This window comes from Tauraco erythrolophus, chromosome 3, assembly GCF_009769465.1.
Source record: "Tauraco erythrolophus isolate bTauEry1 chromosome 3, bTauEry1.pri, whole genome shotgun sequence".
In the NCBI taxonomy this organism is placed as follows: Eukaryota; Metazoa; Chordata; class Aves; order Musophagiformes; family Musophagidae; genus Tauraco; species Tauraco erythrolophus.
In genome coordinates this window covers 99,673,348-99,701,168 of record NC_141467.1, presented here as the reverse complement: position 1 = coordinate 99,701,168, position 27,821 = coordinate 99,673,348, and the positions used below count along the sequence as shown (strand labels likewise).

Sequence of the window (27,821 nt, the reverse complement as noted above, 5' to 3'; positions counted from 1 at the left end):
ATGTTGTACTTTCTTGTACCTCACTCTTCTTCCTTCCTGATGTTTTTCCTCTCAGTGTATTTATAGATTGAGAGGGAGTCTGATTGCTCTGTGTTTTGCTGAGTTAAATGTGCCAAGTTCCTTCAGTTCTTTTTGTAAAATCAGCTCGCTGTTTCCTGATCTTCCCTTCACAGCACCTGTTCCACATTCACTGGCAGTTTTCCACAGTCTCCCTACTTTGCTGAAGTCTAAATAAGCTTTTCTGCACTGCTCTTGTCTTATAAAGATAACCAACCACAAACCAACTCTTTACTCAAAGAGAGGTACTGCCTAGCCTACTTCTAATGAGCCAGACTTAGCCTAATTGTAATAAAACAGGAATTGTACTGCAATTTCTCATTTATGTCCTTATTATTCTTTCCTTCAAAATCTACCATAAAGTCTTCAGTATTTCTGGGGCCACACTCAGGGCCCATAGTGCTGTCTGTTTCAGCCCCTTTGCAAAACGACTGTTTAGCTTCTGCTCATCACCAGCCCTTCTGTACTTTTATAGATTTATTGGATTTGTTGCAAAGCTGTCTTTACTGAGTGTCTAGTTCATGTGCCACTTCTGCCAAGGTTCTCCAGCTTTATCTTCACTAAGCATGCTGACTTCTTTGATTTTGGCATCTTGCCTGTGAGCTTTTTCAAAGCTTTGTACTTCCCTTTAGTCTTCCTATCTTCATAAAAAAGGTAAGCAGGAAGGCAAAATAGCTTGTTATTTTTGGAGGCAATTTCTCATTTATCATTACTGTCAGCCCTATATCACTTTCAGGCAGTCCTTTTCTGCGTATGTGTGGTGGAGAAACTCATGTAACTGTTTAGGTGGCTTTTGCAATGCTTACCTCAGACTGATTTTCTAGTTTTAGGTTTAGATTGTGACCTCCAGGTCCTGATCGTAGTCTTTGTAGTTTTTCTGTTCATGTCTCATATCATTCTGGAGAGATTCAACCAGCTGGGCAGAGATAAAACCCTTGTCTGTAGGATTTCTTCCCAAGCCTGAAATGCAGACCATACCTACTTACACAAAGATGGAGCCATGTCTGTGCAATTGCCTCCATGCAGATAGCAGCTCACCCTCAAGGCTCTGCTGCCACAGTGTCCACACAGCAAATGCTCTGCTCAGGTGAGAACAGGTCATGCAGACTCTAGGAGAGCTCAGGACACTAAACTGATCCTTCTTTTGCTTGGGTGGATTGGAAGAGGCTGATGATGATGACCAGCCTATGAGGCCGCTTCCTGATGAGAGTATTTAGAGTCAGTTTGGCTAGAGATAGTTTGCTTCATTCTGAGGAAAACCAGAAACACTGTATTGTCAGGTGTGCCTGTTGCTTCTCAGCATGATGTATGCATTTCTAGTTCAAACAGCACCTCGCTGTAACAGAATGAGTGGTCTTAGCATGTTGAAACCATTTTCCACGTACTATCCTGTTAGCAGGGAGTAAGCACAGTATTGAGTCCTACAACAGTGTGGATTTTTGTAGAGGTACTGACAAAAAGAGTGGTTTATTTGTTATTTGCACTCACATTATCATGGTCTGGTTTACATCTTGGTCTCACTATTACTTGTACTGGCACAACCAAGAGGTGCGGTGGGGAAATGGAGATATTATCTATGTTGGGTATTGAAGAAAATGTATGGGGCTCTATGTCTTGTGGTAGCCTGTATTTTGATGAGGAAAACTCTCCTTGCAATGCATAAACTATTGTGAAGTAACATCTAATTTCACCGTATGGGAGCAGGAACCTTCATTTTTACGTTTTTGCTTAAGCATAAAGTCACTATTTCACAATTCCTCCCTGCCTGCAAAGACTCAGAGGAAGCTCTAGGGACGAATGGATAATATTTGCCTGTCTTATAAATTAAATATTGATATGTGGCTTTAAAATAGAAAAGAAAAAATCCAACAACCAAGTAATGGGTTTTATTCAGTTTCCTGTATGGAGGTTGTTTATTTTAAGTGGACAACAAGAGCTCTGGTGAAACTCAAATGAGGATGTCTTTAGCTTCTTCTGGCCACCCAAGGTGAAGCTGTTCTTTGCTCATATTCTACTTGCGATATTTATAACCTCCTTTGGAGCTGTTGTTAACATTTTGCCTGAATCTTTCATTGAAAAATGATTTGCTTTCAAAGATTTTCAGGGAAACTGAAAGAGGGTAGATTTAGATTAGATATAAAGAAGATAGAGATTAGGTTAGATATAAGAATTTCTTCACTCTGAGGATGGTGAGGCACTAGAACAGGTTGCCCTGAGAAGTTGTGGCTGCCCCATCCCTGGAAGCATTCAAGGCTAGGTTGGATGAGGCTTTGAGCAACCTGATGTAGTGGAAGGTGTCCCTGCCCATGACGCTGGGGTTGATGATTGGCCAAATGTCTCTACTGAGAGTTTTGACTACGTGGTCGTTGAAACTGACACCTTAGACATTTGTGGATAGTCTCTCCAGCTTTCAGTGAGTTAATCTGGAGCAGTAGCCAAGCCACTGGAAATCAGTTTCCTAATGAAAGTATTTAGGGCTGCTTGAGATACTTCCGAACATGAGACACATGATGAGGGAAGGCAGACATTGTCACGGTGTGGCAGTAGGTAGACAGTTGAGTATTTCCTGAAGGAACTGCAGCCTGTGGAAGGGTCCACATTGGAGCAGGGAATGTGTGAGTAGGACAGAACGGCAGAGAGGGTCAGTTATGGACTGACTGTAACTCCCATCCCCATCTCCCTGAGCTTCTTGGGAGAAGAGGAGTCAGAAATAGTGAAGCTGAGCTTGGGAAGAAGGGGTGAGGTGGCGGGAGATGGTGTTTTAATGTTTGTGAATAGATTAGATTAATTTGCCCCAAGTTGAATCTGTTTTACCTGTGACAGTGCCTGGTAAGCGATCTCCCTGTCCTCATCTCATCCCATTTTTCATCCTATTTTCTCTCACTGTCCTGTTGATGAGGAGTGAGAGAGCACCTGGGTGGGAATTCGGGTCTTAGCCAAGAATAACCCACCACAATCTTAAGTAGTAAAAATCTAAAAGAGGTGGCCAGACAGTTATAGGATGTTATTCTTAGGAATAAGTCTAGTGGAATGGACATGTAGTAAAACGTTAATATCTGCATACTGAGGAGTTTCCAGTTACCCTACTGTGGTAATCCACCTTTAATACCATGCTGGAAATGATTAGACTCTGTGGGTAGTCTAAATAGGGTATTTTTGTCAGTTAAAAAATTGTTTTGCATATGATTGTAATGAAAATACAGAAAGTCTTAAGGCATAATTCTTGCACTTACTCTGAAAGAAATCAGGAGCAACAGCATTAATTAAAAACTCCTACCATAGTGCAAGGACAGCATAAGGGAAGGAAAGATCAGGCAGTTTAGATTTGGTTGCTGTTATTTTTAACTGGATACTGTGTGTATTTGGAATCTGAGCTGCTTTTGTTTTCTTTTCTGAAAACTAAAATGTAAATGGAGAGTTTTCGTGCCTATGTTCTTGCCTAAAACAGATACCTAAAAATGTCAAAGTTCATGCTGGAATTATATCCAAGTTGGCAAGGATCTCCCAGTTGGAGTAGGCAGAGTAACGTGAGCTTTCAGCTGTGAAGAGCCATGACACAGTTGCCTCTGAAGTTTTTTTTTTCTCTCCCCATCAAACCCCTTTCTTCAGTTTTTAACTTAGTGGAGACGGATTTGGTTTATTCCCTATTACATCCCTAGCAAAGATTTTATTGGTGAGTGTGACCTGTATGAGCTGTTGTTTATACAGCTGTTCACACAAAACTAGGTGTTTTAACTGTTCATTTCCACATAGGGTTATAGTCTTCTGAGGAAACATTTCTGCTATGTGTCATAATAGCAGGGTCCAGAGGAGGGCCACGAAGATCATCCAAGGGCTGGAGCACCTCTCCTATGAAGACAGGCTGAGAGAGTTGGGGCTGTTCAGCCTGGAGAAGAGAAGGCTCCGGGGTGATCTTATGGCAGCCTTCCATTACCTAAAGGGGGCCTACAGGAAAGCTGGAGAGGGACTTTTTACAAGGGCATGTAGAGATAGGACAAGGGGCAATGGCTTTAAACTGAAAGAGGGGAGATTTAGGTTAGATATAAGGAAGAAATTTTTCACTCAGAGGGTGGTGAGGCACTGGAACAGGTTGCCCAGAGAAGTTGTAGATGCCCCATCCCTGGCAGTGTTCAAGGCCAGGTTGGATGAGGCTTTGGGCAACCTGGTGTAGTGGAGGGTGTCCCTGCCCATGGCAGGGGGGTTGGAACTAGATGATCTTTGAGATCCCTTCCAACCCTAAACATTCTATGATTCTATAATGTCTTTAGGTGCTGAGTAGAGCTTTACAGTTACAATTTAACTCTTATTTTTGTTTTTAGAGGCTTAGACACAAATCAGGCTGAAAATTTCTGCAAGAACTTGGGAGATATGGGGAATTTATAAACAAATAGACCAAAAAATGAGTTGGAGGGAAAATGCAGAGAAAGGGGGATTGACACCAACGTGGTGTTACAGCAGGTCAGTGGGAGATCTGCAAACAGATGGAGGTATCCTGAGCTACACTGTAGTGGATTAGGTAATGCATGCTGCCTTACTCCTTGTTTATGAAAGAGACGATGAGGAAAGACTGGGATGAGTGTTTTTCTGTTTAGACTGAGCTCTTATTTGCAAACTTTCTAAAGTAACCTGCACCATGTGTAACTTAAGCTGGTGAAATTGCTGATGTTTTCTTTTTCTGTCTTCCTTCATGTAAGAAAGTGATCACCTATGGAACAGCAACTAACTAGAATACAGCTGGTTTAGATATGATTAATGCTAACATTTTCATGCTATGGTAGCCTCAATATGGAACAGCAGAATGATAAACACTATGTATAAATTGAATTTTCCTAGATGTGAGATTAACACATTTGTTGTCTTTCCACAAAAGTTTCCTCTCTCTTTGTTTTTTATTAAATTTTCGTCTCTCGTTGTTTGACCTCACTGCCTTTTATCATAGATATTTCTCTAAGTCTCTTTTCCCTACAAGAAGCCAAGATCTTTTCATAATCTTTCCTCACTAGTCACACATCAAGCCATCGTGTCCACTCTGCCAGCTGTAAAATAGGAGGGGTTTGATTAAAATCAGTATAAATCCACTTTAGGTAAAACTTAGAAGCAGAAGAAAAGACTCAGTATTTCTGAGCATGCCTGTTCTCTTGAGCACTTCTATTTGAGTGTGGATGCCCAGGATGTGTTCTCACAGAATTTTAGGTTGAATCAAGTGGTCACCTATCTAACAGCATGTAACTTTTAATTCTTTCTCCCCAGGTATTACCAGATAAGAGCTGGCCTGAAGATTCCATCCAGGATTCCCCACAGGCTGTTTGCTACGATTGCAGGACAGACAGGTAAGCAAGTCTCAGAGGGATATGACATGGCTGGATTCCTTTGCCCTTTAGGACTGCCTCCCAAGGCACTCTTGTCAACCAGGCTCCCAAACAGGCCAAAGTCTGCCCTCTGGAAGTCCAAGGTAGCGGTTCTGCTGAACTACCTCCTTACTTCTCCAAGAATCAAAAGCTCTATCATGTTTTATCACTGTGCCCAGGATGACATCTAAACATCACATCACCCACAAGTCCTTCTCTGTTCACAAACAACAAGTCCAGTGGGGCATCTTCCCTAGTTGGCTCACTCACCAGCTGTGTCAGAAAATTATCTTCCACACACTCCAGGACCTTTCCAGACTGTTTCCTCTCTGCTGTATTATATTTTCAGCAGACACCTGGTAAGTTGAAGTCCCCCACGGGAACAAGGGCAAGAGATTGTGACACTTCTCCCAGTTGCTTATAGAATATTTTGTCTGCCTCTTCATCCTGGTTGGGTGGTCTATAACAGACTCCCACCATGATATCTGCCTTGTTAGCCTTCCCCCTGATTCTTACCCATAAACACTCAACCCTTTCATCACCATCATCAAGCTCTCGACAGTCAAAATACTCCCCAACATACAGAGCTACCCCACTGCCTCTCCTTCCTTGCCTATCCCTTCGGTACGGTTTATAGCCATCCATTGCAGCACTCCAGTTGTGTAAGTCTTCTCACCATGTTTCTATGATGGGAACTGTATCATAGTTTTCCTGCTGCACAGTGGCTTTCAGCTCCTCCTGTTTGTTGCCCGTGCTGTATGCATCGGTGTAAATGCACTTCATCTGGGCTATTGATCCTGCAACCTTTTTTGGGAGAAGCCCTAATTCCTACATGACTGTTCTCAGGTGCTTCCATGGTTTCTAACACGTCAATAACCCTAGTGTTTTTGCTGCTGCATTGATCTCCGTTCCCTACCTCCACTGAGATGGCAGTTTGAAGGACCTCGTTAGCACACCTTCCCTCGAACATTTTTGTGCCACCCCCCAGGCTTATCTCTAGTGAACCTGGTTTTATCCCTTTTGCTTTCAAATCTATTTTAAAGCTCTTTTAATAAGCCCTGCTAATTCCTGTGCAAAGATCGTTTTACTCCTTTAAGACAGGTGTACCTCATCAGTCGCCAGCAGGCCTGTTGTCATGTAGACTGACCTGTGAGCAAAGAAACCCAAATTCTGCCAGAGACACCAAGCTCAGAGCTGGGTATTGATCTTTTGACTCTTCTTGTTTCTTCCCTCATTGTGCCCTGCAACTGGAAGGATAGAGGAGAACACTACTTGTGCTCTTGATCCACCAACCAGTCACCCCAAGGCCCTGAAGTCCCTTTTGACCGCCCTTGGAGTTCTTGTTGCAAATTCATCGCTGCCTACATGAAAAATTAATAATGGGTAACAATCTGAAGACCGTACCAGGGTAGGAAGCTTTCTCTTCACATCTTTAACCTGGGCTCTAGAGAAGCAACAGACTTCCCTACAAGTGGGTCCAGTTTGCATACTGGGCCTTCTGTTCCCTTCAGAAGGGAGTCTCCTATGACAATGACTCATCTTTTTTCTTTATGGAAGCAGTTTTGACGCAGGGCGAGGCCGACTTAATCCTCAGCGATCATTTTCTTTCTTGTTCGGTTCCATTTGCAGAACATCACACATATTGTGCAAGGGCACTTGGGTACATGGGGAAGTCACAGAGGAGACACTCTTGCTGCACTGGGCAGGAGCCTGTTGCTATTGTCTGCTATCCCTTAAGTCACTACATTCTGCCAGGTGCAGAGAGGGTAGGGAGTCCTCCATATTTTTTGTCCTGTCTGCCTGTTGGACAGGGAAGGTAGGATGCGATTCCAGTAGTCTATCTCTCTTTCACACTCCCAGATACTCAACCTACTCACCTCCTTCCAGAGATCTTTCACTAAACGGAGGAGTTCTACCTTGGCACACCTCCCACAGCTGTGCTCACTGCTGCTGTCCCATAGTGGTGTAAGAGCAGGGCACACCCTGCAGCCTGGCACCTGGGTGGTAGCATGTTCCCACTGGAGCTCTATCTGGGAAGATGCATTAGTCGTGACAGACAGATTCAGAGCTTAGAGAGGCCATGGCTTTCTACTGGGTGGATACCATTGCTCCCTGAAGGAGCTGGCAGAGCTTCAGCACCTTTCCTTTGCTCCCTTCCACGTGAACTGCTACACCACGCCCTTGCTGACACCCCAAGCCCTGTTTCACGCTCTGTTCATGATGTTCCTGGTTGTTAGCACAACCTAAGGGCTTCTTTTATACGTGTAGAGGAGGCTTGGCCACCATTGCTTTTTCTCCTGGCCCCACCCAGGTCTCCTCAGCCACTGTTGTGTGAGCTGTGGGCTCCTGGTGGCTTCAGGGCTCCCCTTGAGGTTCCTCTGATTTGGGAAACACTGCTGTGCACTGCGCTAGAGCACTCTGCTGCGGATCGTGCCTGCACCGGAGCTGGTCACCTCAGCGACTGACCTTGGTGTCTGCAGGGCTGTTTGTCACACGTATTCTCATTCCTCTCTCCAGCTGCAGTTGTCATTGTGCAGGTTTTTTTCCCCTTCTTAAATGTGTTCTCACAGAACAACCGCTGTCACTGGTTGGCTCAGCCTTGGCCAGCAGCAGGTCCATCTTGGAGCTGGCTGGCCTTGGCTCTATCTGACACAGGGAAAGCTTCTAGCTTTCACAGAAGCCCCCCCTGCTACCAAAACCTTGCCCTACAATCCTAAAACACAGTGTTCACAATAGCTTTTAGGGAATAACTTACAGAGTCCTTTTGACTCAATATCCTGCATAGAGGAAGAAAAAATGTGAGTGCAGGATTAATGAGTTCCTGAGCTTGAATATCACATTTTGGTTTCTTATTTTTACTTTTTACATTTGAAAACTTTCCAGCATAACACTGTTTTGTGGACTAACAGTTCTGTTTTCTTTAAGTAAAAATGTATTTTTATATTTGGAAGTCTGATTCAATTAACTAAGATACACTAAAAACCAAAATCTTTAAGTAAATTGTATTTGTATAATATACAGAGAGTTATACAAAACTATGAAGAAATCACCTGAAAAAAAAAAATTCCAACCTCAAAATCTGAATAAGAAACTTCTCTGGAAAATAAATAAGTGAACGTAGTCCAGGTTTGGAAAACCTTTTAGTGTGAAAAATACCCAAGGAAGGAAGAAAATTATTTTTCATCACATTCCAGTATAATTCACCCTTGGCATATCCAGAATCCTTTGGAGTTCCTTTGCTTTCTGGAATGTCCTCAAATTACAGTAGTTTCTGTCTTAAGCAGTCCTGAACTAACAAAATACTCTCAGTATCAAGATAGCTAGATTTTTTTTTTCTAGGGTGAAAACCCCCTCAACAGCAAACAATAACAAACCCAAACGACTCCTACTTTATATTGGACTAAGGATGACTATATTATTTAAGGAAGAAACTGAACTATTTTCTATGTTTACATTTTATTCAGGTTAGTATTTTCTTTCTCCTGATACATCCTCAGTGTCCCATCTTCTTTCACCTCTGCTAGAAACAATTCATGTAAAAGCAAGGGCAGGAGAGAAACGAGGCAGGCAGTGTGGTTCGTGGATTAGCAGCTGGCTTTCTTAGTGCTAATGCAATCCAGACTGGAGTCTAATAGCTTTATAGGGCTAACATCAAGACACTGGGTATTTAAGCTGTTAAGACTTTAAACAGTTTTTCCTTGGCTATCTTTGTAAGTACTTCCTAATTGATTTCATAGGCCTGCAAGAGAGCATCGTTTAATGGGACTGAACTTAAAGGCAAACAGGCTATAATGTTCTTTTTGTTCTTGTGCCATTGATCTCTCTCTGGACGGGGATAGCTGGGACAGAGCTAATTAAATTCCTGTGCATGTTTTAATAGGACACGCCTATTAAAGTAGTATGACAACAAAACAAGTGTGTTATAATATAGTGAATAAAATCCTACCTCTCCAACAAGAATGAATACAAAATAGGTGGGATTCATGAGTTTGATCTAAAGGAAATATTTTTAATCTTCTCTTTATCATGTTTGTAGATTCTATGAAAACGAAGCATATATATGGAAAAGAATTATGAAAATTTATAAAATAAAATCTTTGAATATATACAATAATAAAATATATAAAATATGTAAATAGTTACATAAAAAGAGGTAATATTTATCTTCCAGTGCATGTGGCCTTTTATTTTTTTTTTAAATATTGCAGGATTTACAATAAAACCACGGGAACTGACAGCATTAGCCATGTTTGCTTCCCACGAGATATTTTCAGCAACAGAAGCCAAAAAAAAAAGTACTTTTCAAGAATTCAGTAGAGGGGAAGCTGAAGCCTGTATCTCAGGCATTCCCTTGGTGGTTGCCAGCCAAGTCTGAACAGCAAGAACTCCCTCCATGGCATCGGACCAACAGGTTGTACAGGAAGCCCTGACAACCTACTACATGGTTGGTTGCATCCCTTCTACATTGTGGGAAGAGAAGGGGCTATGTGTAGCAGTCGAAGCAAAGGGGAGATGTGCTGGAAGCCAGTAACCCCTGTGGTTTGATCACTTAGGTCATGAAGGCTGCACATTAGCTTGTATGGAGTCAGGCTGTATGAACATAAATATGCCACGTAGCATATATACATATGCACACTCACATATATATGTATTCATAAAAATACATAAATTTCATTCATACTTTGAAGCATTTTTAGCAAGGTGTGTTTTCTTAAAGACAAGAGAATACTGGTGGCTGGTGACTTTTTCAAATGAAAAGGAGAGACAAAACTAGGTTTGTTGTGCACAGTCTTCAGTTGCTCTCACGCAGGTTTTCAAGCACCGTGAAATTTAGCTTCCTGTCTTTGAATAGATATCATGACTGGTGAAGCCTGCTTTTGGCTTATAAAGACCAAATTATGATCTCTGCTTGTTCTTGTGCAGCTCATAGCAGCACATACTTCATTGGCCTCAGCATCAGTTCTGCAGGGCTGAGCTAATACAGATATCTCTTAAAGCTAAACTCTAGAAATGCCTTTCTAAGCGGATTTATGGGACTTTTGCCTCCAGTGCTCTTCAGCAGCGTGGCTTGCTAAAGTCGCTGTGTGGTGGTGTCTACCTGCAGTATACAGTGAGTGGAATCTGCATGATAAGGTAAAGGAATGGGGAATAAGGTAAAGTGAATGTGCCATCTCACAGTAGCCCATTTGTATAATTAGCTCCTTGACTGAGTTGCTTTATGATCCACTAAGTATCTTCTGTAAGTTTTTAGGTTACCATATAAATTTTGGGACAAAGATTCATAGAATATATGAATATGCAGTTATTCAGTGATTTGCAGGCAATAGATACAAGATGAAAGACTACAGGAGCTTATCTTAAAAACATATCTTTAAAACATTTTTATTTTGAGGTTTACCCATAAGCACACAAGATCATTGATCCAAACACTGGGACAAATAACACCGGTCAGAAACAGTTAGGACTAGTTGTTTTATCTTGATTTCCTGCACCACTTGAGAGAGCGAAGAACGGTGGAGACCAGGAGAACAGTATAGGTCAAGGTTATGTAAGGAAGATGATATGCATGGAGTAAATCTTAGCAGCATTATTGCCTACGAAGAATATGAGGGTGAATTACATCGTTGAAAATACCAGATAAGCCAAATCTCAGGAAAAGTATACATTTTAATTTCCTCTGTAGTGTTTTATGGTAGGCTACACACCACCTGGATGCATTAGTGTTTTGAGAGAGTATTATTCTTTATTAGCGAAAGTTGCAGTCAGGTTTTTTTTATAAATTCTGGGTTTAGACCCACAATGCCTCATTCTCATGTACTGCAACCATGGACAGCTGCTTGTCTATCAGCTTGCCTAGTTGTTTACCTTACAGGCCAAGGAAATTTTTTTGGTGGGCAAATATTAAGAAAAAAGATCATTTTACATGGCATATAAGTAAAGAAATTACTTAGGACTTTGATTTGTGTCCAGATTTCCTTTGTTTCTTCCATCCGGAAGTACTACATTACCAACTTTCGAAACTTTTCAAATAGACAAATATTTTTTAAAACTTGGCCTGAAAATCTAACTGCAAGTAATATGAAGTATTTAAGAAAAATCATTACCTGCCAGGTTAATCTTTATTTCGTTGCAGCAGTATTCCACCTAATTTTAGTCAGTTAAATTGGGTTGTCGTCTAAGAGTATAGAAAGCCAAAGGCAGTCAAGGAATGTCGTTCTTTCTTCATCTATCTCGTATAAGGCAAGGGAGATAAGATGCAATATGTGTTCCACACAAGTCAAGAAAAGTAGCTGTGACTGCCACTCTATATTAACTCTTTTGATTCGTGACGTAGAGATGTTTCATGTGCGCACAGTTTGATGCTTTCGCACTAAACGGCATATCTGACATTAGGTGACAAGAAAAAATTAGCAGGATTTAAATGCTGATGTGCAAAATGGAAAGTAGTAAGTATCAGAAAATGAAGAAATTTACTGTAACCCGTGTCTGCATTGTGCTACCTGACTTCATGATCACCCACACTGAATGCCTTTTCCTATAAATTAAATGTTAATTTGTGACTACCTTGCACGTAAGACCTAATTTGATGGGTTGTTTATGTTTCTGATATGCTTCTTAACAAACTGTTTGTGCCTTTTTTTAATAAACTATTAATGATTCTAATCTTTTTATTAGTATTTGGATATCTCAAAGAAGTTCCTGGTGAAAGAATTCTGCTTTGATTATCAAAGAAAAACCTTTTCTTGTAAATGGCTTCTTAATGCAGTCAAAACAAGCATTTGCGCTTAGTTGCTCATTAGAGTAAGAAGAAACAGTACCATGACTCGTGGAACAGTATGAAATTGCAGTCATTATTTTCAGTAACTTTTTGAAAGGTAATTTCTGCGTCCATTAAGTGAAGATAAGCTTACTGCTTCTGAAGCATGAGAAAAGGGGGGAGAGAATCATGCTTTAGCAAACACATGGTTTCGTTTTCAAATTTTATTGAAGTAATCTGAAAATAAATAATGTATTTTATTTATAAAATAAAGCATACCTGACAAATACAAATTATATCTAGAGGGGACCTTACTGTGAGAGAATTCATCCTGGGGATGAGTTGTCTTAGAAAACCTCATGAGCTGTGAGATCATAAGAGATGGTCAGACATTTTCAGAATTGTTAATCCACAATCTAAACACAACTAGTTCCATGATATTCCAAGAGGAAAGAAGAAAGGAACAGAGAAAAAAGGTGAAAAGGAGTAAGCCAAAGCTATCTCTGACTGACGTGCTACTTCTGTGTGCATGTCTCAATCATCTTCTGGTCAATGCCTTTCATAAATGGCTCAAAGGATGGAAGCTGAAAAGACGTATTCACAGCTGGGAGATTTTCCATTGCAGACGCTGAACTATGCAGAACACCCTCTCTTCCTCACTCCAGAAGCTAGGGCAGATCATGCAGACGACAGTGGTGTGAGCTACAGTCTCGGAGATGCTGAACAGAATCCCAGCCAGAATCCCATCTGGTCAGCGGAGAAAGCCAGAACTACAAAGGGCCTGTAGGCATCAACACATGCTACAAGTCTCTTCCTCAAGGCAGTGAGTTTTAAATACAAAACTTCATCACCAGCAGCCACCTGAAGGTCTGTCAGAAACAGAATCCAGTTGTTCAGATGCAGAGAGCCAATAGAGTATTTCTGCTTCTTGAGACCACGAAGGAACTTCAGCTCTGAGGTTAAAAAGGCCAAATAGCTTTTTCAGACCTACCACTCTGGTGTGGATTGGACCTTCACAGAGCTCTTCTCTTCCAGGTTTACTTGCATGTCTCTGATTTTCCCACACAGTGATCCTTATTCTGCCTTCGATCTAACGTAAGGTTCAATCTTGAAGGGCCTTTAAAATCCACCACTGCTCTAAATATTGAATAGTCATTTACACTAATTCAGTAGATAAATTGCATCCAAACCACTGTTTCCTCCTGATCTGCACTGATGAAAAATTATGTGGTGTCCTATAGTGATGTCCCGTACTTTACTAAGGGATTTTTTTCATCTGCATTAATTTTTGGAATAAATATGTGGTGTGTCATCTGCACAGTTAGGTGACACAACAAACGAATATTTGTTCACCTTAAGTTTCCGAAGCATAGAACCCTGTTCAGGCTTGAATTCTGTAACTGAACAAGGCTCTTAGGGAACTGGAAATTATTTTAGAAGCATAAATAAACATTATAAAAAGCATAAATTCTGTTTGTTTTAACAAACAGTATTTAAGAAAGCAAAGATGAGACTTTCTGCTGATCCTAAGTGGGTCAGCTATTATATCACCTCACATTTCAGCATGTCTGAGAAATGAACCTTGGTTTATAGAGCAATACAGCGATAAGAGACTGTATTTATGTTGGGATCTTTCATACAAGGAAATTAATAGGACATTTTGCCTTTTATCGTCACTGAATCTATGTATGGGTAGAGGGGTAGTTTTATGTAATTCTTTCCATGAGGCTAATTCAAAATGTCAAAAGACAAAGTTAAGATAAAGGGTTCATCTCGGAAATGTGCAGCTTTAATTAAAAGTCACACTCAGGGAGAAAATATTTTGAACTTTTTGCTCAAGGAATTTAAAATAATGGTGTCCCTTTAGAAATTATTTATCCTAAATATAATATCTGCATTTATTCCAAACATAAAGATGCTAAATATAATATCTCAAAATTAAACCAAGTCTCTTCAAACATTTAAATAGGAAAATGATGATGCATTGAAGGAGTTTGTGCCTGAAAACTGTTGTCTTTGCAGTTTCAAAGTAGGCTTATTTTAGCTCGATTATAAAAATGGAGGGTCTGCACAAGTATTCCTCTGCTCAAGAGGGTTGTTTTCAAGCTTCAACAATTGAGTTTTCAAGTCTTCCAAAAAGCAGATACGCAACGCAGTACATGCAGATAAATGTGGCAAATGTGGCAGGTTCAACCCTGGTTTGTTGCCTTTAGAGCTTAAATTTTCAGAAGTTACTTGTATTGCTTCAGTCCTTTTTTCTTTTTTCTTTTTTTTTTTCCCCCTCCTTCAACCTGAAATGCTAAAGTTTCAGTAGAAAGGTGCTTTTGAAACTAGGATGTCAAAATGGGCTAACTAAATAACCTATCACAGCTTAAAACCTGCAACAAGATCTAATATATCCTGTTCACTGAGTGCCAAAAAAGGTGAAGTTTCATTAAAAAATAGGTAGCTTGCAACAAATTATGAAAATCTTGACAATTGGCTGTTACAAACCTGCATATAACAATTTTACATAGATCACAGGAGAAAATAAAAACACAAAATGTACCCAGAATTCTATGCAGGACACAATCCTGTTTTAACAGCAAATCTCCTTCAAGTCTGTCATGAGAGCCAAAATCAGAATTGGTTTCCTTTAGTAGTTTAGCGATAAATTCCTGTGAGCTCCAAGTCCCTGAAAGGATGGTACGGCAGAGTTAGTGCTAAGACTGAATAACAGGTATATTGTCTTTCTGCAGACAAAACACATAAAACTGATAGTTTGTCCCACATCTCTTGAGTTCAGTGTGAACTTGGAGCAGTATCATGTGTAACTGACAGCTGTAATAACATAGTATTCCCTCTAGGTAAGATATATTTGAGAGAACACAGCATACTGAATAACAGTCCGTAAACATACTAGAAAGTTCTGCAGAAAATGCTACTGTGCTGGATTTATGTTAGCTAAGAAACAGGCAAATATCACAACTGAGTGTTTTCATAGAATCAGAATCATTTAGGTTGGAAAAGACCTTTAAGATTATCAAGTCCTACCATAAATCTAACACTGTCAAGACTACCACTAAACTGTGTCCCTAATAACCACATCAACACGTCTTTTAAATATCTCCAGAGATGGTGACTCAACCACTTCCCTGGGCAGCCTGTTCCAATACTTGACAACGCTTTTGCTGAAGAAATTTTTCCTAATATCCAATCTAAACCTCCCCTGACACAACTTGAGGCCATTTCTTCTCATCCTATCACTTGTTACTTGGGAGAAGAGACCAACCCTCACTTCGCTACAACCTCTTTTCAAGTAGTTTTAGAGAGCAATAAGGTCTCCCCTCAGACTCCTTTTCTCCAGACTAAACAACCTCGGTTCTCTCAGAGGACTTGTGTTCTAGACCCTTCACCAGCTTCACTGCCCTTCTTCGGGCACATTCCATCACCTCAATGTCTTTCTTGTACTGAGGGGCCCAAAACTGAACAGTATTCAAGGTGCAGCCTCACGAGTGCCGAATACAAGGGGACAATCACTTCCCTAGTCCTGCTGGCCATACTATTTTTGATACAAACTAGGATGCCATTGGCCTTCTTGGCCACCTGAGCACCCTGCTGGCTCATATTCAGCCAGCTGTTGACCAACACCCCCAGGTCTGTTTCCCTCAGGCAGCTTTCCAGCCACTCCTCCCCAAGCCCATAGCGTTGCATGGGGTTGCTGTGACTCAAGTGGAGGGCCTGACACTTAGTCTTGTTGAATCTCATACAATTGGCCTTGACCAATCACTCCAGCCTATCCAGATCCCTCTGTAGAGCCTTCCTACCCTCAAGCAGATCAACACTCCCACCCAGCTTGATGTCATCTCCTGTTTTCTGATGCTGTCTTTTTGTTTTTCTAAAAAAAATTTCTATAGTTTTTAGATAGTGCAACTCCTAAAATAATGGGCGTAGAAACTTTTGTTGAAGGCTATGAATCACCAAATAAGGGAGGATCTTCTCTGCATCCAAAATGTAGAAGGGAGTGAGGGATTATGTGAAGGAGCATGCAGCATGACTGAATGTTTGTAGCCATGTGTTAGAGGAGTTCTCCAGTAAGGACCTTGTTCAGCATGATTACATTCTTGGTCACCTCAGCTTCTTCATAAATTTTATCTTCAGATTTAGTAGGTAATTCTGGGTTGAAGATTTTGCTATCCATCCACGCAGATAAATATGAAGCCTCACCAGTCATCTGAGCTGAAAGACTTTCGGATCTAAATTAATAGGAACTAAAATACTACAATTTCAGGAAGGTGCAACTGTATTTTGGTATTTCTAAAACTTTCTTTCAAAGTACAGATAGTGGGTTATGTCTCAGTGCTCTGCTTGACAAATCATTAGAGACATGCCGCAGGGAGTGATCGCTTCTTGAGAGTGTAAGTTGTCAGGAGTTCCTAGCAACTGTGGAATGTAGTATATCATCAAAAATTAGGATGTAAATATTCTGAGATCTATAGATGACAGTTGCTATGTAAGAAGTAGATATTCATTAGTTAAAACATATGTATATACTCTTAACAGTTACAGGTAATAGTGTTTCTTCCCTGTGGAGGATATCTTACATCATTTATATATAAGCTTTCTAACAAACCTTATTTAGTCAAGTTTTCTATATTAGCAGAGAATAGTTATCTTGTAATGATGTGTTAGGCTCTGTTCTAAGGGCAGGCAATAAGTCATCTGTAACCTGAGTTACGGCTGTGAGATGGAAGAAGACTGGGTAACCTGTGACTAAGGGTAAAAATCATCTCTAACTGCTGATATCTATGCTGCGAGTGTCTCTACATAAGCTAATCAACCGCTCTCCCTTCATAGTCAGAGGGGAGAAACAGGTAATTTGAGGGAGTAATTTAACATATCTATTTTAAGATTAATTGCATCACACCTATTTTCGTCTGTTTACTATAAAGGAAGTTGCAGAAACTTCTGCAGAGACCTACATTTCCATTGTGTTTGTAAAAGAACTGGCACAAAAAGTCTGTGATTGCAGTTTGTGCCTTCATGTATGCATGCAAATTAGACAAGTAATAATGAAAAGTAGGAAAGGTGACACAGTCAACAAATGGTACCCTTGTATTTCCCAGCAAATAACCAAAGATGATAGTTTGATTCAGGATTTTGCATAATGCTTCCAAATGGTTTCTCAGGGTTAAAAAATAAGAGCAAGGAGAAGACTCCAGTGTGAGAACAACTTTCCTATTCTTTTCTTTGGAGTTTCATTCTGCCACTAACAGAAAAAAAAGCTATATGATGTAAAAAGTAAATTCACTTTTTCCTTCCAGAATGGCATGTGATTTATTAATTGAAAATGAAACTATGGAAGTGGTGTAGTTTGTTTATTTTTGTTTTGTAAGACTAAAACTATGATTACATTTTCATCACAATTTCATAGATGGATAAAGAATAGAAGCCAGGCTTGAATTTTGACAAACGAGGAATCGAATTTGAGGTTTACCAAAGCATTCTGTGTTATGAACAGTTCTCTAGGCCATTACTCTGTGGTCAGTAGTTCTGAAGCTTAACATTAGCTATTAGATGTGACCATAAATTAGAAAAATGAGAGAATTTTCTGTGTATTCAAGTGTACACATGGGCCTTTCATAAGTATTTGCTTAATTTACTATTCCAGTCAAGGAATGCTGTTTGGTTTAATTTCCCTTTGATAACACTGACAGAGACTGCTCTGAAAAACCTTGTGACCTAAAGATTAAAGCAGGGAACGTAGCAGGACAAACTGTGTGTCCTTGTGTCCGTCTTATCTGTAAAATGATGGTACTGCTTCAAAGATGCAAATATATATATAACTTAATAACTTTCCAAATGTGTAGGATAAACAACCGGAATCCAATAGTTAGATATACTCCTAGTAGGTGACCCAAAATCTTTCATCAGTAGGGAAGCTATGTCCCAGGTAGGATAATGATGTCATAATGAGAGAGAAAAGTTATGGGGGATTTGTTCATGGATTCTTTTATGTCCAAAAAGGACCATTTTTATAGCTAGTCTGGATACCCTCTGAACCTAAGTCATAGAACTTTACCTAGTGCTCTGCGCACAAAGCACAGCTCTGGTGTTTGAACTGTGGCATAGCTTTTAAGAGAGAGGGGGCTTTTTCTGGGCATTGTTTTGGGTTTGGTTTGTTGGGGTTTTTTCAATTTCCACTTGAGAGAAAGGATTGGCCGGCTTTCTATGAACAAATTTTTATAGTAGAAATAAGTGGAACACCCATTGCCTTTCTAGCAGCTGTAATCAAAGAGATTCGGTGTCTCCATCTCTTATAATTTTGTTTAGTCTTCATCTTCTTTGTGTTCTCCTTATTGCTGAAAGAAGCTAAAAAAAAAATCAGATACAATCTGTTGGATAGGGCTTCGAGCAACATATTCTAGTGAAAGATATCTTTGCCCACGGCAGGAGGTTTGGAACTAGGTGAACTTCAAAAGTCCCTTCCAACCCAAACCATCCTATGATTCTATCATTTAAAGCATGAATTGTCATGACCAGTATGAACAAAGAATATGGGTTTGAATGCAGCAATTTCCATTTTCTCTTTATGGTTGCCTTATACACCTGTTAAGCGTGAGAAGAAATGAGTAAATAAATTGGTCCATTTAGACATAAGCACTTTTGCTGGACTGAGATTGCCCTTTAAGTGCTTGCATTTCATTTTGATATTTAAGTTGCACAGATGGGATGTGTGTGATGGTATAAAACCATGGATCGAGTCAAATCTCTTTCTCACCGATGATGTATGTACTGCCCTTAAAGGAAGTCCTTATTGTGTAGACGCTCTCATATCTTTCAATCTCCCATCTGTAGTGAGACCTTTGAGACATGCTGTAGGCAGCCTGTCCAGCAGTGCCTAGCAACCTACTACAGCAATGCTGATGATGCACTGATCAGTCCTGGCATTGAACCATACTTCCCAGTGAAACCCCAGTTTTGCTTTAGACTTTGTTTGCCAGCATCCGTTTGCATAGAGAGTGAATGGCAGCCTTGAACTGTTTGCTGCCTCCAAGGCCTGATCTTGCTCTCTCTCCAATAAAGAACTTGAGAGGGAGTCATTAGGAAGTCAAGGGAACTACAGCAAGCTAGGGAAGAAGACAGAGGCCTGAGGAGAATGAGCCCTCAGGCTCGAACAACATACTGAAGAATAAGAGAATGATTCAAACCTTCTTCCTTCTTTAGATTTGCAGTCCTTGCTGGTGTGACACAGCCTGCAAGTAACACTGGAACTCAGCACTTCCTTTCCTACTGATTTCTGCATGCAGAAGGAATCTTATGTATCTTATGTATATGTTTACGTGTATGTTTATACATTTACTTAAATACCTTTTTTGTCTTAGATTTAATGCAAAACTTTCATGCCTTTGCCAAAGATTAAAAGCCATATGTATCCTGAACAGGGAACTACTTACATTGTCTTTGCACCTGCATGAATGATTAGGAAGCACCCAAAGCAGGATAAAAAAACAAATGGCTCAAACATGTGCAAGCTCTATGGGAAAAAAAAAATACACTTTGTTTTGTGTTTTCTTTTTTTCTATATATAGGGTCATGTAAATTTGAGTCCTCTTTCATCTTCCATGAATAAACAACTTCCTCCACACTACATGGAGCCTCTGAATACGGCCTGATCTGTCAGAAGCAGACACTTTCTCTGGTGGCTGCTGTAAAATTCTGTACAGTAAAATGCTGGTTTATGACTTGAAGCTTGAAAACAATCCTGTTGGCTTAAATAGATTCTGCTCATTTATTAGATAAGCACTTGCTTAAAGGTTTGATAGATTAGGGATGAATGTTAGGAAAACTCCTGATTTCACCTTGATTTTAAATTACATAGCTCGTGGCATAAAAATGTATGATGCAATACCATGTATTCATAGAAACTAAGAAAGTTCAAAATGACAGGCTTGGCTTTTATAGACAAAAAAAAGCTTCTGACAGAAGCTCACCTTCTACTTCAGATGCTATGTAACTTAATCTTCCCCTTGTAAAAGTGTGGGGGAAGTCGTAATGAGTATTAAAAACTTGCTACCACAACACCCTCCACTGATAAGATCATAAACTCCCTGAAATTCCACTGTATCCATTTAAATGTGCCTCCAAGGACTGCATGTAGTGGTTAGATCAGTAGAGTAGTCAACTCAGTACATCCTTCTGTGTCAGAGTAGAAAGTGATAAAGTCAGTCTCCAGCCACTATGGACCATAATTTTTTACTCTAGTATTGCAGACTGTAACTTTGAGAGACCTATTTCACAAGAGTGTTTTATAAATGCTGTGAATGATGTTTGAGGAGCAAAAGAAAATGTATTATGAAAAAAACAAGCATATAACTGAGGGATGGTACTCTACCTTCTTTTTTTTCTTCTCAAATAAATTACATTGCATATTACATAATAGGCATCAGATGTTAGTATCAAAAGCTGATATTTAAACAAAGGAAAAAAAACACAACAAAAGCAAATTAGAAAAAAAAATCTAGGTAATAAACACAGTATCCCTTAAGAGTAAGAATAAAGCTTTCTCATTATGTTAGAAGAAACAGTCATGGAATTTTGTTACTCATATTTAGTTCAAATAAACCTATTTCAGCATTTGTTGCTTTTACAAAAGAAACTCAATTGAAAGTATAGTGTAGAGAAGATCCTTGTGTTACTGATGCTTCACTTGGTTAAACAAGTGAATAATAATATACAGAAATATTATAAATATAATAATAATATAATATATATAATATATTATAAATAAATAAAGAACACAAAACCAAAACTCTGGCATATATGAGTAGTAACCAATGTGTATGTCCAATACCTCATGTCCAGTGTACTCCCTCAAACCAGTGAATACCAGAAACAAAAACTCATGACAGAGCTTAACAGAAATAAAAACCTCTCAGTGTTTGTAGCGCTGAGCTCTGTTGAAGTTATAAATGTGCCTGTGTGGCATATGATAGCTGGAGGATTTGAGGACCCAGGGGGATTTACTAGTCCTTAATTCCTGTGATTGCTGGGCTCTTTTTCCCGGCTCTGATCTAGAGCAATCAGCCTCCCTCTGTTTTAGATTCCCCATATGTGTAATGGGGTTAATTGTATCTGTAGCATAAGGGCATTGTGAAACTTAATTACTTAATATAAAGAGCTTTGATATTCTTGGATATGTAACAGTGTAGGAGAGCAGAGAATTATTTATGGTCTTGAAACTTTTTATGGTCCGTTCACATTTTAGAGAGTAATACAGTGGATCCAAAGAGGGAAATGTCTGACCTACTATTTCTACCGCACTCTCTGTAATTAGTTGCTATAATGACAGTAATCCGAGAGTCTGTTAATGTAATTAAAACCACTGACTTTTCTTCTAGGTGGGAGGTTTTTGAATATGGCTTATGTCCTAAATGGAAATATGCTGTAACCTCATGATAGCTGCTGTACCACATACAAAATTAGGAGAATAATTCTGCTTGTGAAAATATTTCTCTCCCACCTCTACATATCAACCTGCCAAAAATAACTACTATGCATTTGGAAAATCTGCACCAGTGGACCAGCTTCTGCTTTTCACAATCTGAATACAGCTAGTGGCTCTGTAGTGTCATCAGACCCATAGTCCTTCGCAGTGAGAAACAGGTTAATTCAGTGGAAGGTGTTCGCCCTAAGCACTCCAGTGTAGGTGGCATAGTAAGGGAGTGGATGGGTGTCTAGGATCCGTTCTTTTATTATGTGCAAAGGAAAATATAAAACTGCTTCTTCTAAATGCTCATCAAAACTCATGTCAATTCACCTGAACTTCAACATCAGAGATTCCTCTCAGAGCGTCTGGTGCCTCATTGTGCATGATGGACGTCTCTGGATCTAGGGCCAGGAGGTGAATCACATGTTGAGCATGAAGTTGAATGCAGAGCTTCCTTGGAGCTCGGCCTGCCACCTCATCGCAAGAGACTGAACTACTTTACTTGCTCCATGACCCTCTGTGCCCATCAAAGCTTGGAGCTGAAGGGACACTGTGGATGCACAATTTGTTGTGAATATGAAAGACCATCTGAGATGACTGTGCAGTTAAGGGCTATCCAGAGGGAAGGAGATTTAAGCCTCAAACAGCAAAAATCACTTCTCCCATCAGCTTAGTTACATCCCTTCTGCACAGTAACTGTGTAGCATAATATATGCAGCCTGATGCTACCTCAGTGGAAATTTTCTCTTTAACACCTTCTTCACCTTAGGGCTGCTCTTAGACAGGTGACATCTTCCTGTTTGCTGGGCAACGTTCTTTCACTTTTTGGGAAATTTAAGCTTAATTCCTGTCATATATATGAAGGAAGATGCATATTTATGTCTTCACAAGCAACAGAACAAAACAATTAAAAATGTCAGGAAAAAGAATTATTTCATTTTAAACAGCTCAGATATACATTGATTAATGATTTTTGGTCTTTACTCATTAAGAGCTACTAGGTCTTTCCACTTCTGCGTGGCACTTTCCATCTGCACATCTCAGCATGCCCTATTACTGTGAGTTAACTCAGCTTTAAGGCCAAGTTCTTGTGAGTTAAACAAAAGCCTGTAGTGTGAAGCACAAAAACATATTGAAGATCTTTAGTCTAGCTTTGACCTGGTACATTCTGTGACCTCGTACAACATCTTCTCTAAATAAACTTACCTCCTGAGAGCAGTGTACTTGTGTTGAACGTTTCTTCATTGCACATTGTACATTATTCATCCTGCCTTTTGCTCTAATAGAAGTTTGATGGCTGTTGTCTCAGCTGTATTTGCATCATGCTCTGTTGTGCAGTTGTTGGTATCATGCCAAGTTTTTTCCCCTAATTTTCACTCAAAAAGCCACACACAAAGCTTTACACATTTGTAGGCCAAAAATTTTGTGTTTTGTCTGCAAGCCATCCCAGGAGCTGGAAAACAGTGTAACTGGAGGTCAAGTTTTATCCATGGAAAATGGATATAATGGAAAGTACTGAGTGAGGTTTTTTAATACAAGTCTTCTTGAACCTCCTCTCTTTCCATTGAATAGTATGAGGTTTTCCAACAGTAATGATGCTTTGGTGAAGGAGAAGGCTTCACGCAAGTCCAGCCTACTGTTGTGCTGAGAGTACTTCCAGTCATGGTGACTAATGTCATCTCATAATTTCCTGGGTTTGTCTGTTTATGTCTATCCATCTGCCATCTCTCATCTTACACTGCACCTAGAAACTGTTTACAGAAGTGAATATCACTTTGCTTTGGATTTGAGTTTTGCATATATGTCTACAGTTTCTACTGTACCCCTGATAGGGCTGAAGAGTCTCTTGCATCCCTGTCTGCTGGTCTTGGCTTAGGACATCAACTCACAAACTTAGGAGGAGGAAGGGGAGTTTCTCACACAATCTTAGCAATAATTACAGACTTGAGTAGTCTTAGAGTCAGATTAAGTAGCCTAAGATTATAGTGCAAGTTTCCTTCATAAGTAACACTGGAAAGACTTCATTCCACATATCTGAAGGTTGAATTTTAAGCTACAGTGATTTTCTCCTGTTAGGTCTTGATTTCTGTCCACTGATCATAAAAAGAAATCAACTTAAATTAGTTGCCTTTTCTGTGACTAAAATGAGAAATGACAGATACCATGCTAAAATTTTTATTCCAGGCTAGTAGGTGAAACTGAGTGTTAGTGCTGGTATTATGTGGATCTGGGGAGCCTCATCAGTAGGCTCTGTTCTAAGAAGTAATGTGAAAGTCAGGATTTGAGTTTTCACCATGTGTCCTACTCAGAAATATCAAGATTTAATTCCCTCCCTTTTAAGTAGTGGAAAGTAGTGTAATAACTCCACTTGACCACTAATAAAGTAGGTATTATATTTGTGAGAGATGAAAAATCTCTTGTACAAGCAACACAATAAGGATCTCTGTGTTACTCAACATAATAATATTTGATTGAAAATACACTCTCCAGAGCTCAGAGTCTCAAGATTTAGATTAGAAGAGACTACAAAGGATCTCCGACAGGATCCAAGGAATTACTGTATGCTTTCATACTAGTGTTGCACACAGGAAGCAAAAGCAGAGTTTTAGATGTCTATAACGAATTTCTCTTGTTTGTGGATTATAACAGGAAGGCTGGGTTGTTGTTTTTTTTTTTTGTTGAATTAGGTTTTAGGTTCTAATGAAACCAAATTAAACTGCAAACTGTTGTCTTTTGATTTCCAGTAATAGAAGTTTCTACAATACCAGGAAGAAAGGAAGAGAACAGGGAGTCTAGACTGATGCTGAACTGGGAGATCTGACTTCAGTTTCCTACTCTCCAACAGGTTTTCTCTCCAATGTTAGGCAAGACACTTAGATTCAGATCTTCAAGGTCCCTCAAAGGCCTGATTTACATTGGTTTATACTGAATACTCCTGAGGAGACAGGCCCAAGTCATACTCTGTCTCGGGTTCCCACCTATAAAAGAGTCACGAACAATATCTACAATGAGCATTGTGAGGGATAAAGAAGAAGATGAAGAATTCACTGTGAGGATGTGGTGAAGCCATAAAGATGTTCACGTGATGGATTGCCTCTAAGCCATTCAAACAATGTGGAAGGCTTTCCTGTCATATCAAATACATTTCATCTAGAACGCATCTCTGTTTTTACATTGCACAGTGCCTGATTTTGGTAGCAGTTAGCTGCAACAGGCCAAGGGTCCTCAGCCATATCCTTGATTTAAAAGATCAGAAGGTAGAGTTAAACAAGTGAAAATCTAAAGGAGGAATAATAGATGTGACTGGATCAAAGTGTCTCCTCTTTTTCACCAGATGATCAGGGACTCCTTCTTGTTGCAAGTTTCATAACAAAATCTGATGCAAAGTTGTTGTGGTTTAGCCCAGCTGGTAACTAAACTCCACAGAGCCGCTCGCTCACGCTCCCCCACCCCCAGGGGATGGGGAAGAGAATTAAAGGGGAAAAGGGAAAGAGAGTCGTGGGTTGAGATAAGAACTAATACTACTACTACTAATATATGAATATACACATATGTATAACAATAATAACATATACAAACAAGTGATGCACAGTATAATTGCTCACCACCCCTTGATCAAGGCCTGTCCCATCCCAAAACAACGATCCCGAAACAGATAAGTGCTGACACCACAATCCTGGACAAGCGAGAGACCAGAAAAGAGAGCAAGAGAGAGAAAGCACTCCGAGAGTCCAAGAGTGAGAGCCCCTGGAAGAGCAAAAACCCTTCTTTCTAGTCAACCCTCATTTTCATACTGTGCATGACATTGCATGATATGGAATACTTCATTGGCCAATTTTGCCCTCAATCCTAAGTCTAAGTTCAAATCATAGGGAGAGTTGTGGACCCTTTGTCCCAGCTATGCTCCCCTCTATCCTGTTGTGCTCCTGCACACTGGCAAGAACATGGCAAGATGAAAAGTCCTTGAGGCCTCAGTGCCAACTATAAACATCAGTGTGCTATCAACATTCTTCTCATAATGAGTCCCAGACTAAAACCAAAACATAGAGCTCATCTAGCTAACTAACTCTGTCCCAGGTGAATCCAGGACAAAGGTAGACCTTAGCACCCAACTGCTGCTGAAAGGGAACAGCATGAAGGAAAAAGCCATCTTCAACTTGGAAGGGTTCAACCTTATGAAACATCTCCGTAGACTGTAGGAGAAAAGAAAAAAAAACACTCCAGTAGAGATTACTCTTTAAATTCTGCAAACTTAAGTTGAAAACCAACTCTTATTCATATATTTTGAGAGTGTTCCCAGAAATGACCCAATCGTAAATGATTTGACAACGTTCTCAAGCAGGAAAAGCACAGCTGCACTGAAGAAAGAGCTGCTATTCCAGCATGAACTCTATTCAAAGGTGCTGACCCAGCTTTAGATGAAATTTTGCTTGAAACTGTTGCAGATATATTTCTTTTCCTAACAGAGTATATTCTCAAAAAGACATCAAAGTCCGTATTAAAAGTAGGAAGGAAAACTGGTTGAATTTAGAATCATAGAATCATAGAATGGTTTGAGTTGGAAGGGACCTCAAAGATCATCTAGTTCCAACAACCCTGCCATGGGCAGGGACACCCTCCACTACACCAGGTTGCCCAAAGCCTCATCCAACCTGGCCTTGAACACTTCCAGGGATGGGACATCCACAACTTCTCTGGGCAACCTGTTCCAGTGCCTCACCACCCTCTAAGTGAAAAATTTCTTCCTTATGTCTAATCTAAATCTGCCCTCTTTCAGTTTAAATCCATTGCCCCTTGTCCTGTCACTACATGCCCTTGTAAAAAGTCCCTCTCCAGCTTTCCTGTAGGCCCCCTTTAAGTACTGGAAAACTGCAATAAGATCACCCTGGAGCCTTCTCTTCTCCAGGCTGAACAGCCCCAACTCTCTCAGCCTGTCTTCATAGCAGAGGTGCTCCAGCCCTCGGATCATCTTCGTGGCCTTCCTCTGGACCCGCTCCATCAGCTCCATGTCCTTCTTGTGCTGGGGACTCCAGAGCTGAACGCAGTATTCCAGATGGGTCTCACGAGAGCAGAGCAGAGCAGAGGGGCAGAATCACCTCCCTCAACCTGCCGGCCACACTCCTTTTGATGCAGCCCAGGACACGGTTGGCTTTCTGGGCTGCCAGTGCACATTGCCGGCTCATGTTGAGCTTCTCATCCAGCAGCACTCCCAAGTCCTTTTCCTCAGGGCTGCTCTCAATCCATTCTCCGCCCAGCCGGAACTTGTGCTTGGGATTGCCCCGACCCACATGCAGGACCTTGCACTTGGCCTTGTTGAACTTCATGAGGTTCTCACAGGCCCACCTCTCCAGCCTGTCAAGGTCCCTCTGGATGGCATCCCTTCCCTCCAGCGTGTCCACGACACCACACAACTTGGTGTCATCTGCAAACTTGCTGAGGGTGCACTTGATCCCACTGTTCATGTCACCAACAAAGATGTTAAATAGCACTGGCCCTAGTACTGATCCCTGAGGAACACCACTTGTCACTGGCCTCCACTTGGACATTTGAGTAACTTCAGCTGGATAAATGTAGAAATAAAGAAAATGGCAACAAGATATTAAAGAAACATTTACCAGGTGTTCATGTTAGTGTGCTTTAAATTATTCATTTGGTTGTAGAAATTAAGATTCAGTCAGCTGCTCAGTCCTAGTTCTGGCTCATTTATATACAGTTTCTTCAGGATTCAATCCTGTGAAAAACCTTCTTGCCTTTATCCTCTGTAGAACTTCAGCTGCAACTAAGAAAAAACAGAGAAAGAATGTTTTTCTTTTTCAAAGAAAAACTGAGCCTAACTGCTTTGTTCTGGTGCTAGTTTATTGAACTGACCACTCTTCCAAAAGTTCTGAGCTTCTAACAACCAACTCTAACTCCAGAAATCTCTATTGGCTTCAGAGAACCAGAACACTTGACTGTGCCTAGATTTGGGTATAGAAGAATATTGGGTGAGGAAGTGTATAATAATGGTCCATCTTTATGAATATGGAACCAGGATTTTAATCCAATCACATGTAATTTACTTAGTACCAGAGATCAAGTGTCTGTTAAAGCTGGAACAGGAGTTTCAAGTTCACTGCTGAGGTCATTTGAACAGGTCAGCTTTTGTGCCATGGTTTTAACTTGTCCTTGTGAAACTCTTCACAAAACACTG

The 27,821-nt window shown here is 40.3% G+C and overlaps 1 protein-coding gene across 1 annotated transcript in view; it reads left to right on the top strand.

Moving 5' to 3' along the window:
- FAM135B (family with sequence similarity 135 member B) overlaps positions 1-27,821 on the top strand; it is a 155,879-nt gene that overhangs the window by 29,268 nt on the left and 98,790 nt on the right. Inside the window, exon 2 of the mRNA XM_086609581.1 lies at positions 5,308-5,387. Within this exon, the coding sequence (XP_086465707.1) occupies positions 5,308-5,387 (80 nt within the window). The remainder of the gene's footprint in view (positions 1-5,307; positions 5,388-27,821) is intronic.